Source organism: Gallus gallus, chromosome 13, assembly GCF_016699485.2.
Source record: "Gallus gallus isolate bGalGal1 chromosome 13, bGalGal1.mat.broiler.GRCg7b, whole genome shotgun sequence".
Taxonomy (NCBI): Eukaryota; Metazoa; Chordata; class Aves; order Galliformes; family Phasianidae; genus Gallus; species Gallus gallus.
In genome coordinates this window covers 8,525,319-8,540,340 of record NC_052544.1, presented here as the reverse complement: position 1 = coordinate 8,540,340, position 15,022 = coordinate 8,525,319, and the positions used below count along the sequence as shown (strand labels likewise).

General features: G+C 51.8%; 2 protein-coding genes and 1 non-coding gene across 8 annotated transcripts in view; 1 reads left to right on the top strand and 2 right to left on the bottom strand.

Moving 5' to 3' along the window:
- NEURL1B (neuralized E3 ubiquitin protein ligase 1B) overlaps positions 1 to 6,019 on the top strand; it is a 111,968-nt gene extending 105,949 nt beyond the window's left edge. For 3 of the 5 annotated variants that reach the window (XM_004944869.5, XM_425198.8, XM_040647146.2), the window contains exons 3-5: positions 1,292 to 1,999; positions 2,437 to 2,562; positions 2,841 to 6,019. In XM_004944869.5, coding sequence (XP_004944926.2) covers positions 1,292 to 1,999; positions 2,437 to 2,562; positions 2,841 to 3,085 — 1,079 coding nt within the window. In that variant the 3' untranslated portion in view covers positions 3,086 to 6,019. The remainder of the gene's footprint in view (positions 1 to 1,291; positions 2,000 to 2,436; positions 2,563 to 2,840) is intronic. The other 2 variants (XM_040647148.2, XM_040647147.2) reach the window with 1 other exon arrangement.
- MIR6652 (microRNA 6652) lies at positions 4,382 to 4,491 on the bottom strand. The gene has a single exon (NR_105520.2). It is a non-coding gene; the product is annotated as a microRNA 6652 (primary transcript).
- A 3,006-nt stretch (positions 6,020 to 9,025) lies between the features above and the next one.
- Positions 9,026 to 15,022, bottom strand: part of SH3PXD2B (SH3 and PX domains 2B) — a 64,929-nt gene continuing 58,932 nt past the window's right edge. For both annotated transcript variants that reach the window (XM_025155036.3, XM_425197.8), the window contains 5 exons: positions 14,440 to 14,557; positions 13,029 to 13,234; positions 12,761 to 12,810; positions 11,989 to 12,114; positions 9,026 to 11,106 (listed from right to left, as the gene is read on the bottom strand). In XM_025155036.3, the coding sequence (XP_025010804.2) occupies positions 9,676 to 11,106; positions 11,989 to 12,114; positions 12,761 to 12,810; positions 13,029 to 13,234; positions 14,440 to 14,557 (1,931 nt within the window). In that variant the 3' untranslated portion in view covers positions 9,026 to 9,675. The remainder of the gene's footprint in view (positions 11,107 to 11,988; positions 12,115 to 12,760; positions 12,811 to 13,028; positions 13,235 to 14,439; positions 14,558 to 15,022) is intronic.

Genomic DNA, 15,022 nt, shown 5'->3' with positions numbered 1-15,022 from the left:
ATGCATCCTCCTTCCTGCAGATGTGGTGGTGCCTTAGCAGACCTGTCCATCTCTATGACTCTTCCTCCCCAAATTCTGCAAGCTGAGAAAGCTGTGAAATACAGCCAGCATACAGATGCACAAAATGTATCTCTCAGCATCACGAAGCTTGGATGTGGCTTGCAGCTCTGGAGAAGCATTTCTTGTCAGATGCCACTTCAGGTGGCGTGGAGAAGGAAGACAACTCCTGAACCTCCTCAAATCCTGAAATCCCCCCTGGGCCTGGCATGAAATGAGTTAAGAGTCATCGTCCCGACCTGACCTTTGCTATAAAAGGGGAAAACAACTCTTACTGTAAAATATCTTCTTTCTGACACCAGCAGCAAGGAGCTGTCATGATAAACTCGTGTAGTGGAAATGCTGAGTCACAGCCTGAAGCAGTGATTGAGCACCTGGTGGGAATGCAGGGCCAACCCAGGGAAGCTCAGGTGTAAGCAATGCTGCTGAATGACCAGAAGGGGTGGAGCCAGGATCCACCCCTTCCCAGCCCTCATTTAGGGGTTGGCAGTGGAGTTGAGGGCATCTCTTGTTGGAGATCCCTGCCTACCTGAGGCCTCCTAAAGGTAAGCAGCTCTTTTACTTCATTTCTGTGGCTGCTGCATTTGGGCTGGTTCTCATTTGCTGTAGCCAAAGACTTGACCACCATGCTGTTATTGTGGTACTTTTCATCACGTTATAGCGTTATGATTCAATTCAAAGTCTCTGCAGTGCTATGAACTCCCCTGAGGTATAAGGCTTGAAGTGTTTTTGTAGAATGCCCTCTCTTAAGGCACACCTGTGTCTGGACATGTCATAGTCATAAGGCAACAGCAACAAGTGCAAAATAAATGCATGGTGGTTCCTCTGCTCCTTCACCTACCGCTGTGTTGCAGACTTGGCTTGCACAAGACTTTTGGACACTGGAATATTGGGATATTTCTTTTTTTAAAGAGCATCCTCAAAGGTATTAGACCTAAGAAAGCTGTAGGACCATGCTGGTTTGCAGCTTCTCCTGGCTCACCAGTACAAGGAGCTCCCAAATTAGATGAGTATTTCACAACACCTCAGCTGGTGCCAAGATGCAGCTGTTCTTCTGCCTGCTCCACATGAGTGCTCTCTGTTTGTTAGTGGTTGACCTCTATCTAATTTTTCCAATCTTTTTCTATTCAGAGGAGCGGAACTCAGCTCATCCATAGGCTGAAATAATAACCCAAGTAGTGGTAAAAGTAGCCAATTGTTTCTAATGCCCCTTATTGCTGGCTTTATCTCACAGACAGCATGTTTGCAGAGACCATGACCACTGCCCGCCTCAGCACTGCCCGTCTCAGCACTTGCCTTCCCCAGAGCAACCATGACTCGGCCAACTTCAATAACAATGAACTGGAGAACAACCAAGTGGTGGCCAAAATCGCCAACCTAAACCTAAGTCGGGTGCCAGGACTGGTGACAGACAACCACATCATCCCCTGCTGCCCCAACCGGCGGCCGCGTGTCCAGGGGGTCCCGGCCTTCCTGGACACAGACCTGCGATTCCACCCTACCCATGGACCTGACATCACCTTTTCTCAGGACCGGATGGTGGCCTGGACCAACTGGCAAGAGAGCAATAGGACTTTGGTGTTTTCTGACCGCCCTTTGCACATCGGCGAGAGCCTGTTTGTGGAAGTGGGACACCTTGGGATGCCGTACTACGGGGCCTTCTCGTTTGGCATCACTTCTTGTGATCCAAGTACTTTACGGACAAATGAGCTCCCAGCAGATCCGGACCTTCTCCTGGACCGCAAGGAGTACTGGGTGGTGTACCGGGCCTTCCCGGTCCTCAACGGCGGTGACATCCTCAGCTTCACAGTCTTGCCAAACGGCGAGGTGCACCATGGGGTGAACGGAGCAAGCCGTGGCATGCTGATGTGCGTGGATACCTCGCAGTCTCTCTGGGTGTTCTTTGCGATCCATGGTGTAATCAACCAGCTGAAAATACTGGGTAAGTTACTGAAGGGAAGAATAACAGGGAGCATCTGACTGGTAAAAGGGAGCTATGGGCTGCCATCACCTGCCTGTGTGAGGTGATCACTGATGAGCATATGCAGCTCCTGACCAGCCTTGTGTTAGCCTTTGTGAGCCCTCCAGAAAGGGCTGAGATTTGAGAGGTAAAATGAACAGCATGTGAGGAAGCCAGGAGAGCTGTATATGCATCTGGCTGGTTTTCAGAGGAGTTGTGCATAGAGAAGATTGTTTATAAGCCCATGGTTCCAGCCAACAGGTGTTAGACTCCTGCCTTTGTTAAGAGCAGTGGGTTATATGAGGGCAGCTCTGGTGTTTTGGTGTGGCACCAGCTCACCACAGGGCTCAGGTGAGGGCTCTGTGTGTCCATGTGTCCCTCTGTCCTGAGGGGGGCTGAGTCCTCTCCTGTGCTTGCAGGCACTGTGCAGTCCAGCCCAGTGACCGTCTCACCCTCAGGGTCCCCTGGTGGTTCGCAGTACGACAGCGACTCTGATATGGCCTTCAGCGTCAACAGGTCATCATCTGCCTCGGAGTCTTCTCTCGGTAAGGAGGGCATAGCGCGGGGTTGCCAGGTGGGCAGCACAGTGGGTTGTGGATACTGGCTGGTGGAGGATGCTGGGCCATGTATGGGGAAGGCTTTAGAAGGAAGGGCCTTAAACATAGACCTGGGGATGGTCATAGAATCATTAAGGTTGGAAAACACTATTGAGATCACCTAGTCCAACCATCAACCCATCAGCCATACCCACATGTTGTATATTATCAGGCACATGAGCACCACCCTGGTGACTGAATGACCTTGTTCTTCCTCCTCCTTCCAGTGACTGCTCCCAGCTCCCCCCTGAGCCCCCCCATCTCTCCCGTCTTCCCCCCTCCAGAGCCATCCAGCAGCAAGAACGGGGAATGCACCGTCTGCTTTGACAACGAGGTGGACACGGTGATCTATACCTGTGGACACATGTGCCTCTGCAACACCTGCGGTCTTAAGCTGAAGAAGCAGCTCAATGCCTGCTGCCCCATCTGCCGACGGGTTATCAAAGATGTTATTAAGATTTACCGCCCGTAGCGCCCGGCTTGGGCTTGGGAAGGGAGACCACCGCTAGCAGTAACCATGCCTTTCCGTCCCTGCTTATGGGTTATTGTGCTGGTCAGTCGTAATCAAGTGGCTCGTTATCTGTGTTTCCTTATTTGATTGGTAGGGCACAATTCAGGGATCAAATTGAGCTAAGGATCACATGGGGCCGTGCGGCTGGGCTGCATGCCCACAGAATGAATTGAGGTAGGGACCTGACCTAGCTGCAGATGGGAAATTCCCTGTGCCAAGCTCTTTTATCCTCCAGAGGATGAGGCCAATGCGGTGTGGGTTAGGAGGGAACGCTGCCATTTGTTTGGTGCTGCTGGGTTGCCTGGCCCCAAAGCTCAGACAGCTCTGCGCTGCTGGTGCTGTGGTGGAGCAAAATTAGAATGTGGCCCAGTGGGAGGGTTTGGAGTGGGCAAAATTGATCTGAAAATTTAATACCCATCCATTTAAGGGGAACAAGCGAAGGCCAAAATAGTAGCACAACCAGACTGTCATTTGTTTGGGTTTTGAGCAGGCTTCTGGGGCATGTGGAGGAGCTGCTTTAGGCTTGGCTGCAGCAGCTCTTGCTTTTTGTGGTGGAACGGAGCCCAAGTTTTGCTCTGCTCCTCACAGCATGGGGCAGTTGTGGTCTCACAGGGTCCTCCCTGGTTCATGTCTCTTATCTTTTCCCCAGTCCCTGTGGGGTTCACCTTCTTTCTGGGGACTGAGCCATATTTCTGCTGCCTCTCTGGATTTCCCAGCACAGCTCCCACTGCCCACACGTGCTGTCAGGAGAGACGCTTCAGCCAGAGGCAAGAATTCATTGGGATGAATAGGGATCAAACTTGGCTTTGCATGGGAGATGGGAAGAAAAAGGCTCTGAGGCTATTGTTAGACTTAAAAAGTAAATGGATTTCAGCTGTGACGTTAGGCAGCCATGAGCAGCAGCAATCCAGGGGAGGTGGGAAGTGTATGGGCAGGCAGTGGGACTGTGCGGGGCTTGGTGTCCTTCCTGATGCTCCCACAGGAGTTCTCCTGTCCTCTGTCCCCCTGCAGGCTTCCTCCCTGCTCCTTCCTCCCACACAAGACTCAGGCCTGGCTGCATTTCCAGGATGCAAACCAGAGGGTGTGAGAGGGCCTGATGTCATTCTAGCTCGGTGATCGTGTGCCACCAAGTGAGTAAGAAAGGTGCAGTTATCACATTTCAGCTCAAAAATGGAGAGAAGCAACCCATGTGCTGCAGGGCTGCTGAGTGCAGAGGGATGCTCCTGTCCCTCCGTGCTGTGGGTGTGCTGCTGCCACTGTTGCTGGTGGCTGGGTCATGCTGCCCAGTGGGGGTTGTGGGGCTGCTCTCCCCCTCTGTGGGGGCACTGAGCTGTCCCACATACACCCAGCAGGCAGGGCATGGAGAGAACATTTTTTTTTTCTGAACTTGAAGAGTTAATGAGCATTTCCTTTAAGTGTACAGATGAGAGGCTGCTTTAGAATGGGATCTCTCAGCTGCTGTCCTGCTGCATTGACATGAGTGCCTGCTGGTATTGCAGAGCCTTTTTGGGAAACTTGGCTCATCCCTGCCTGTACAGCACCACCTTTGCATGATCCAGTAGCCAGAACTGTTTTCCAGCAGCTGAAGCGTTGCAGTGACCCTCAAGGCTTCCTGCCTTTGGATCCCCCACTCTTGCTTAGTTTAGCCTTTGTAGCTCAAAGCCTAGCTGTAGTCAGTGGGCACAGCACAGGGAGCTGCGGTGGCTCAGGACGGGCTGCTGGGTGACAACTGGCCAGGTGGGCTGCCCTGTGCCCTTGCTGTGCATGGGCTGCAGTGGGAGCTCTTTGCATGAGGAGGAGCTTGAGGAAAGCTGAATTCACAGCAAGTGATGCTGGCTGGGATCACACTGGATTAACAGGCCAGTGGCTGTCCCCACACTCCCTGTTGCAGGGCTGCCTGCTCTGTTTGGCTGACCCCTCAGATCTTTGACAAGCAGGGCTGACTGCACACCTGGTTCATTTTTTTTTGGTGCAGCTCTTATATCCTAGGCCAGCAAGGAGAAATAGCAAAATCACCAGGGGCAGCCCCTGAGCAGGTTGCAGAGGGGTGGTTTTTGCTGCTGCAGCTGCAAGTGATTTCCAGGAGGGCAGCACCCACTGAGCTCCTGTGGGGAATTAACAGAGCTTGCATCCAGCAGAGTGGGCAACAGGAGGAGGTGGGCACATCACCTGTCAGAGAGCAACAGGGGTTTTCTGAAATAGGTGGCAGAGGCTTCTCAAAAAGATTTCCAGGAAAAGGCAGCCTCTAATGGGTTTAATTGTTAGTATTTGTATTGCTATTTTTTTTTAATCAGTCTGATGAAACATGATTTGTACAGAAGATCTGTTTGTGCCTTATAAGGGTGTCTGTGCACTTTTTATCCTTTTTAAATCAACTTTTAAAATAAAACAGGGAGAAAATAACACAGATCAATGGTAGTTTTATAGTTTTGTGTTCACCGGGAAGCCTGCTTTGTATATATTTATATATATGTATATGAAGCTACATATATATATAAAAATACAGTAGCAGAGTAGTGTTTATTTCCATGGGTTTTCCCCCTGCTCCTATTTGTTGGGTTTCTTTTTTTCTTAAAAAAGGAAGAGAGAAAGAAACAGCAGAGTGAGGGGAGCCCTTTTCCTTCCCCCTTTCGAGGCAGTTACCCTTGTTACCTTTATGATTCAGTCCTGTGATCTGCACACCATGCTGAAGCTGACTCAGACATTGGACCTCTGCATTGGGCTTCTCAAGATTGGGGTGGGGGGAACGCACGGGGGGGGGGGGAGCTGCACTTCTACGTGTCCGTACTCTATAGCGTTGTGATCAGTGCTGTGTTGTTTTATTTCTGTCCATTTACCTGTTTTACATTAATATAATTTTACTTGTTTATGAAACAAATAAACCTTTGGCAAGTACACGGGGCTGCCTGGCATTGCAAACCATGGGGAACTTGGCAGACCACTGCAGTAATCAGCACTGTGCAGTGGAGCTGCACACTGGGCTGCTGGGGCTCCTTATTCTTTCTGTCCTTTCTGTTTTGTGGAGCTGCTCTGTATTGAACAGAAAGGCCAACATGCACTGTAGCTGTTCCTATCCTGCACTGTGGCCAGCTGCAGGCAGACAGCAGGCCAGCAGCCTTGGATGTGGTTTGAAGCAGAGTGGACAAATTCATTCATAACACTGTGCTGGCAAGGGCATAGCCGCACTGAACTGTCTGCACTCCAACTCTTATGAGTTGCAGATGGTGAAGGAAGCTGACATTGGCCATCGAAGCCTGAATGCTTCTTCATAGCCTGTGCTGCCCGGCTTTATCTGGAGCACTGATGCCTGTGAAATGCCAGTAGGCTTCTGCTGCAAGTTTCAGAGCTTGCACCACACCTGTGTGAGTTCCTGGGAGGGCATGCAGGGCCTCTGCCTGCTCCCATCCCCTGCACTTACCCTCATTCTACAATGACAGCCTGCCCCAAGGTCCCTTGACCAAGCACAGCACCTGCACAATGCCAGAAGGCATTTTCCTGAGCCTTACCCTTCATATGGCCACACACCCACTGCCCCAGGGCATCCATGTGTGAGGACTGTGAAGCAAAAGCCTGTGCTCAGGGCTGCAGGATGTCACCACCCTTGCACTGTCCTTACACCTACAGGCCATCATGCTCAGTGCCCAGAGCAGTCCCCATGCAGGGCTGGGGCCCAGGAGCAGTGCAGACACAAGCCAGGCAGAGACGGGGTCACAAGGGTGCTTGAAACCAGTCAAGCAGTTTCTTTTTATTTCTTAAAAAAAACAAACAAACAAACAAAAAAAACCAACAACAAAATGAACAAAAACAAATAAAAACAAAAACTTCCAACCCCTCCCCCCCACCCCCTCCCCTGAATTAAAAAAAAAAGCAACAACCCCCCCCCCCCCCCCCCCAAAACCCAACCCCTAATGGTGAAAGTATAGATAGGGCATTTACACAGCTACATCTATCTTCAGCTGCCACCCCCACCCGCCCACAGTAATGTAGATTTATACACGCTTACATAGTACAGCGAGACATGGACAGACACACTGGCTTAGAGAGCGAGTGAGACAGAGCTGGGGCCTCCAGCCCCCACCCCCAGCTCCCCCTGTCCCCCCCCGCCCAGCCTCAGGCTGTGGGTAAGAAGGGCACTGGGTCCTGCTGAGCTGCCTGAGTACCCCAGGCCAACCTACTCCTCTTAACGAGGTAATTGGGGGCTCAGCCTCCCACCTGGTACAGCCAGAGGCACACAGGGCTGGTACACCTGTGTGAGGTCACCAAATGTAGTCCTCCTGGGGCTACTGTCCCTTTGCAGACAGGGTAAGGGTCCTGCTGCCAGTGCCCCGCTGAGGATGACACCTCTGTGATTCTGGGAAGCTCTTTGGGCAGAAGAGACCGTTGCTGTCATGTGCTCAATGAGCCAAATACAGTACTTGTGTCAGCAAAATGAAGCACTACCAGTTCTGAGGCCCAGTCTGGGAGGAAAGCAGAAATAGCCCTCATTTAGTATGGATGCAACAGAAAGAGCATTGTTCTTGGTGAGGAACAGTGGGATCAGTGAGGTCCGGGGCCGAGAAAGGAGAGAAACAGCGGGGGTCAGGACATTCAGCACAGAGGAAGGAAGGATGTACTGTCATGGGACAAGGGCACACTGCTGTCACCCCGCTGTGACTGCCAGCAGCCAGAGGGGATGGGGACCCATGTCCCACATGGCTCAGCTGGGCAGCTCTGCTTTAACTCAACCTGGCCCCACTCCTTGCCCCAGCAAAGTAATTTTACAGGAGCAGAGACAAGGCAGCATTGCTCCCCAGACCTACTGTGCAACTCTCCAGGGAACACATCAACACCTCTTAATGTGGCTCTGTTACTGGGTTGGGTTGCAACCCAAACAAACCTTTGGCCTTCTGTCTTCACTTGAATGGTCTGGGCTTCTCTATAGCTACAGGGGGGCTGGAATGAACCATTCCATCACCTTCCCCATGCAACCCTGCCCAGAGGCACCACCATGGTCCCTACTCATATAGAAGATGTCTTTAAGTCCACATTTCCAAGCCAGAACGCACAGGACAAGGTGCACAGGGGAGTGGGTAGCATTCCTCTGGCATGCAGAGTATCTTCAGTTCCATCAACCTCAAATTAGAAGTAAAACCTTAATTGCTTTCAGCAGCCACACAACATGGCTGCAGAGCTGCATCTGCAGCACTTCCACTCACAATTACAATAGAAAGGGCACATAGGCTTGGTCAACCACAAAACCACAGAAGCAAAGGGCATGAAGCTCTTCTAGAGAGAGAAATGTGGCTCTGAATCTGCAAGAAAAGAAAGGGGCACAAAGGCAAGGCAGCCAAGCAGACCACATTCATCCTCCCCCTGGGACAAACACCACTGCCAGCAGGATCAGGCCCAGCAGGCAGCAGTGGCAGCGTGGAAGTAAAACCGGCTCTGTTGGACCTGATGCCTCCAAAGCCAACCAACACACAGGGTAAGCTGAAAGCACCTGGGGACAGGACAAGAGAAAGCTGGGGTGGCAAAGTAGGGAGCACCTGAGCACCAGACACACCTCACAACTGGATGCGATGAGGAGCTGAGCTCCCCCATTCTGGACTGCACTTGATAAGATCAGCACCTACTGGAAGACCCACCTGGCTGCTGCCCGCCAGCCCAAGGAAGCTCTGTGGGTCATGGGAACAGGTGGTCCCCTATTAGTCCAACAGGCAGTGCAGTCTGTATCAGAAGGGAAGCAAAGCATCCTCTTTCCAGGGCTTCTGGGGTCATTCTGGTCCTCTGTGTGTTGCATAGTATCCTTCAGCTACCAAAGCAAAACACCTCTTGTTTGGTTGTAGCATGGCAAGGTACAGTCTGCATCATGCCCTGGGTCAGCAGAGAGGACCTGCTACCTGTATGTGCACATGCACACTGTTTCTTTTTTTTTTTCCCCCCCACCAGGAGGATGTTTAAAGTTAACACTTGTCATCGTGAGGAGGAACCATGGGACTGTCCCATGGCATGTGCAGGGGAAAGCAAGGCAGAGCCCAGAGTGCCTCCAGCGTGCATTCATGCCTGCACATGCATGCAGAGCTACAGGGACAGACCGTTCTGAGCAACAGCCCCCCCTATTTGCCACATCTCTTGTATGACTCTGCTACACACCTGGACTAAGCAATACCACATAAACATGACCCTGAGCCTCAGTGAAAAACAAATCCATCCATGAGGCCACATTTCCTTCACTGATACCAAACCAAGCTGCATTTCTCTCCCTGGCTGCTGCTGCTTCTTGAATTCCCTGTACAGGTGGCAAAACCCATCTACCAAGGCTCTCCCAGCATGGAGAACTGTGCTGGCCACCATACCCCATGTGTAGGGCTGCCCTGCCAGGCCAGGAGAGAGCAGGAGCTCAGGGCAGTGGGAAGGAGCCCACAGCTAGGAGAGTGGCATCAGCTGGAATGTATAGGATTTCAGTTATTATTTTTTTAAAGCCAGCCTTATGGAAAACTATAAATTAAGATGCTAATTAAATATTCAGGTGGGAGAACAGGGAACCTCCAACCGTGTAAACAGAGGACAGGCTATGGCTTCTTCCGCAGGTAGTTGGAAGGGATCCAGCCCTCCCAGCAGGGCCCCCCAGTCAGGACCTTGCAGAACCACCAGCCGCTGCTGTTCTTCTCACGCACTTCAAACAAAGTCCCTTCTCTAAAGCTGTTGGTCTCCTCATCGCCTTCAAAATCCGCCACTGCCACGTAGAGAGCTTCCTTGGAGACATCTGGGTTGGAGAAGGGGGCTGACGTCCTCTCCCTGCCTTCCCCTCTCTCCACCGCTTTGGATATTACCTTTGGGCCTACGCTGCTTTTCACTTTGGCTTCGTCTTGGATGGCTGCAGACAGGAAGGGCCTGGCTTTGGGGGGAACCAGCATGGGCCTCCCAGGCAGGGGGGACGCCCTGGCTTCAGGCACAGGGCCGGCTACGGGAGACGTTGTTTTCTTGGGTGGTGGAGGCCGGCGGGGTGGCACAACCGGGCGCTGCGGTGTGGGCTCCCGGGCAGCTGGGGCAACAGCTGGGCCTGGGGGGGATTTGGGAAGGGCTTTGCTCTCCACGCTCGGTCGCTCCTGAAACCTTCCAGAAGCCTCTGGGGCAACTGCAGGGGTACTGCAGGAGCTTTCGCTGGCAGCGGTGTCCTGCTCAGGGGGCTTCTCTGGGCACTTGGCAGGCCTCAGCTTGCTCCGCAGGCTGCAAATGTCCAGTTTGTCATCAGCTGGAGGAGGGTCAGTCCGAGGGGCTGTGGCGGGTTTGGGCTTGATCTGAGGTCTTGACTTCAAGAAGGGGTTCTGAGTGATCGGCTCAGTCTTGTCCTCCACAGGCTCAGCTTTTGGCTTGGTTGGCTTGACAATGGGTCGGAGGTTTGGCTTCTTCACCTCCTTGGCCGACACCTTGTGTCCGCATTCCAACCCCATTTCATTCTTCAGCTGGAAGAGTTTGCCCTTCTCAGGTTTCAGTTCCGGCTTCTTGCTGTCTTTTGGGGCTGCTGACTGCTTCGGGGGGATCATGGGCAAAATCATGCCTGGAGGCTTCGGGGGAGGCCTCTGCCTCTCTAGTAACTCACCCTCTGACTTAATGATGGACTCCTTCCTGGGTGGCAGGCTGGGCTTCTCCTCCACATCCCGGTCTGAGATCTCCTCATAGCCACAAGTGAAGGCCAGGTCCCCGCTCTCAGTAGCCTCCTTCCCCTTCCAGTCTTTGGCCCGCTTCATACCACAGTCCATGCCATTAGGAGGAGCCTCCGGCAGAGGCCTGCATGGTCCTGTTGCTTCCTCTGTGGCACTGCTTTCTGCTGCGGCATCGCCCAGCCGGAGCTGGGCCATCTCACTGGGCAGCGGAGCCAAGAAGTTTGGCCTGGAAGCGTTGCTGGTTTTCTTGTATTTATCAATAAACGTAGCAGGGGCCCAGCCTTCCTTCTCCTCAATCTGAATGTACCACCAGCCACTCAGGTTCTTCTCAATAACCTGCAGGAAGAAAGGAAACCTCAGTTGTGCATGAGTGCACTCGGCAAAAAAGGGGATGCTTGGTATCTCTGGCATAACATCACGGTAACACATGCATTTGAGACTCCTGCCTCCCTAACTTGATATCCAAATACCATACAATCATGTAAAAATCCAGAAAACATTTCTCCAAGTGCATGTTCAGCTCAGCATGAGAAGCACAAGACTGGTATCCAAACAGGAGGGAATCCTGCTAAGGGGATGTGCATGACTGAGGAATTAAATAGCCACGTCAAGGATGCTGCAGCAGACACAGCTGGGATGCCGGGTGCTGGCAGTGGCCACTGTGTGGCACTGTAGGAGTGATCAACCCAATGTCACCACTGAAACCAGCCAGCTGCTGATCAGCATGTACTCCTGAAGTGGGACTGGAACAAGGGATGAGTGAACTGGGGCAACCATAGAAGAAAAATCCCCATAGGAAAGGCACAGCGTACAGTCTGAAAAGCAAAGTCACATCTACAACAGGGATTCTGTGAGCAAAACCAGCTGTGCCAAGTAAGCAATTCTGGGCTTTTAGTGTTATACCTGGTCTAAATAAGAAAAAGAATGTCATCTATATCCTTATTTGTCATGTAGTTTTACTTTCCACGAGCTCAGATGCTTAGGGGACAGAAGGCCACAAGAACACCAGGGACTCCAAAGTTCATACAGGTTTCTCTCCTGCTGCAGGAGAGCATGCGATGTTGGTGTCCAGAGGTAATCACAAACACCACTGTACCTGGTTACCACACAGAACACCCTGGCATTTTCTGCCTGGAAAGGGATCTCCTGCCTGGAAGAGGTCCCAGAGCAATGGGAATCAGGAAGTGAAGGTGCAAGGAGTGCAGGTGACAGACTCACCTCTACTTTCATTCCTGCCTGGAAGCTGATGCCATCAGGGATGGTGGTCTGGAAGTCAGCAATGGTGTAATATTCTTCTTCCACTTGAGGAGGGACAGGAGGTTTAGGCAGGTTCAAACCACGTGGCTATGAAAATAAAAAAGAAAACCCATCAGCATGCTTCTACAGAAGATGCAACATAGTGTGTGCACAGACCAACAGCCTGTAGAGCAACCAGGTAGCCCAAGCACACCAAGGAGATCAGCTCAGCCCATGCAGCATCCTCACCAACACAAAACAACAAAATGCTTTGAGGATGAGCAGAAAACTGCCCATAGCTATCACTAATAGCAGAATTATTCTCTCCAGAGGGAGAGAGACAGCTTGCTACATTGCTTTGGCAAACCAGCCTTGCAGGACAGACTGGCCAAAGGTTTACCTGAATACCATTTGCAAACAGAGAAGCCTTAAGACAGTAGGAAAACAGCGTGCATGCTCTAGCCCCCACCAAGAGTAGAGCCCATCCCAAGCAAAGAGTAACCAGTGACCAGAGCTCCCTTTTCATGTTTCTCTCCAGCTCCCTTTCCCATTACTGCTCTTCTATGCCAGCTGGCAAGTGGGATGTAGGGATAGCTGCACTGGTCCCTAGCAGCGACTGCCTATCCCAGTATTTTCTCTCCAGTGATGACTTCAGCAGTAAGCAGATGCCCCATTCTTGATTTTTGAAGCATCATATATGATACCTCCCCTCTTCAGGTCTCCAAGCCTCTGGAAGTGCTCAAAATATACTTACTATAGTGAGATCTCGGCGAGGAGGGGGTCTCTGCCTCATCTTCGGTGACTCTGTGGAGGAAGAATTTCAGATGCTGTTGAGGGTTTAGCTTTTGGTTCCGTAAGACTTTCCAGAAGGGGAGTGAAAAAGGGAACAGAAAAGCAGTGCCACCTCGAGACCTTCCTGCAGAGCTTTCTGCCTCCTTTTTGTGCTACGGTACCTGGAAGCATGCAGGAAAGGCTGCGCTGACACCCAGCCACCACCAGCATCCTCCCAACCTGCCACTTACTGCGGCGGATGTCAGCGTTGGGCAGGGGACGGTTGTCAAACCTCCCATCCTTCTCTCGGCTGGTGACAGCCTGCTGCCGGGAGATGCCATCCAGATCCAAGGCACAGGAATGAGCGGAGGAGCCAGACCCCAGCTTCTGTGAGAACATCTCTCCATTCCCTTTCTTGAGATAGGAGGCAGGAGCCCAGCCTTCTTGGCCCTGGTACCTGCGGTGACAACAGCAGTGTCACTGCGTGGAGTCACAGTGCCACCACAAGCCTGCACAATGGAGCAACCCACTGCACTGCAGCAGCACGGGGCCACCACATGTCCTAGAGTCAGAGCGTGGCACAAGCAATGACCTGGGTGAAATGAACTTGCTCAGAATTGGGCTCTGTGTCCCCCGGGCACCTGAAAGCCGCAGCAGTGACTGACTGCAGCCAAATGGCTGGGGGTTGGGAGCGGCGTGAAGCCCGAGTTCCTTTTCATCTCAGCAATGGAACCAGTTCAGGAATGAAATGCACTGGCGGGGGAAGCAAAGGGGAAAACCAGAGGGCTCTGCTGTTAGGATTGATGTACCTGTTCTCTGGATGAAGCATAGCCTGGATCCATTCCCTGCTCTACATATGCACTTTTTAGGAGAAAAACCAGTCCGTGACCTGATTGAAAAACCACATCCTTGGAGCATTCCTGCCGTGCTCAAGGGTCTTGCGCCAGCATCAGAGGCTCTCCTGTTGGCCGAGCTACAGCCACTGTGCTCAGATGGCACAGGCTCCTGAGCTTGTAATTGCTTTTAGAGCTCTTGTGGCAGCTCTCCTGTGCTCAGAAAGTCAATGGACATTTTTCTGGGCCTCTGCTGCTGCCAATACCACAGGTTCAGCGTAAGGTTAAGAAAATGGTGGCATATGTTCCCACCCTGTTCAAGTCCAGCTGTTTGCAAGATCACAGAGAAGTGAAAACGAGCCTCCAGGAGAAAACAAGCATCAGCTTGGGATGACTGGGAGTGTTTGGCCTCAGCACACCCTGTACACAGCAGAACTGGCCTAGAGAATGGCTCTTCTCCACAGAAACCTCCTAACACAGCCAGAGGATCCAGCCTGCCTCCAGGACACTCGCTGCTTTTCCTATCAGCAAGACATGATGTAACATTAATGCCCTTACACCGCTTCCCTTTGCGCTGCTGGGGCATGTGATGCTGTGACGCAGTCCACCTCCTCAGCACAGGAAATGAAGGGATTTTAAAGTTGCTTAACCACAACTACACTTGGCTGAAGCCCTGAATTTCAGTTAACTTTAATACGTAGGGATGCAGAGAAATGAGTTCTGCTATTCTGCCCTCTCGGATGCCCCAGACTTGCCCTTGGATGGTACCGTGGGTCTCTGCTTCACATAGCCTGCATTGTCAGTGAAGTGCAAGAGGCAGGGACAGCACCTGATCTTCCACCAGCCCTCCAGGTTCTTCTGGATCACCACCACCACCGCTCCTTTGTCCAGGTTCATTTCATCCTGGTCTCTGGCAGTATATGGGTAGATAACTGTGTACTTCTCCTCTGTTGGAAAGAAAATGCAGTTTCACAGATGCATTCAGCAGAAAGCTGAACTCTATCAGACAGTGGTTACGTGCTTTCTATGAACAGTAGTTCTTGTAACACAGGTGCAAACACACAAAGATACACAACCATTTGGAAGAGAAATGTCAGTGAAACAGATGTCAAAAGAAACTTGGATGCATTTTGAAATGTAAGCTTTGTGACTTCCCCCACTGACAGCCAGCGTGAGGAGGCACTGAATGCCCCTTCTTTTCCATTCATCTCTTTCATACATTGCTCAAGCTCTCCCTTCCAGTTGCTTTTTGCCTTCACTCTCCCAATTAGCTACTGCTCCTGAAAATGTACTCCCCCCCTCCAGGGGCTAGAAAAGACACCCAGACTGGATGGCTGGCCCTTTGCCCTTGTTATATGTACAGTTCTTCCAGTGTTAGCCCCGGTGTTTGGAGGGAAAGCAATTACAACTCT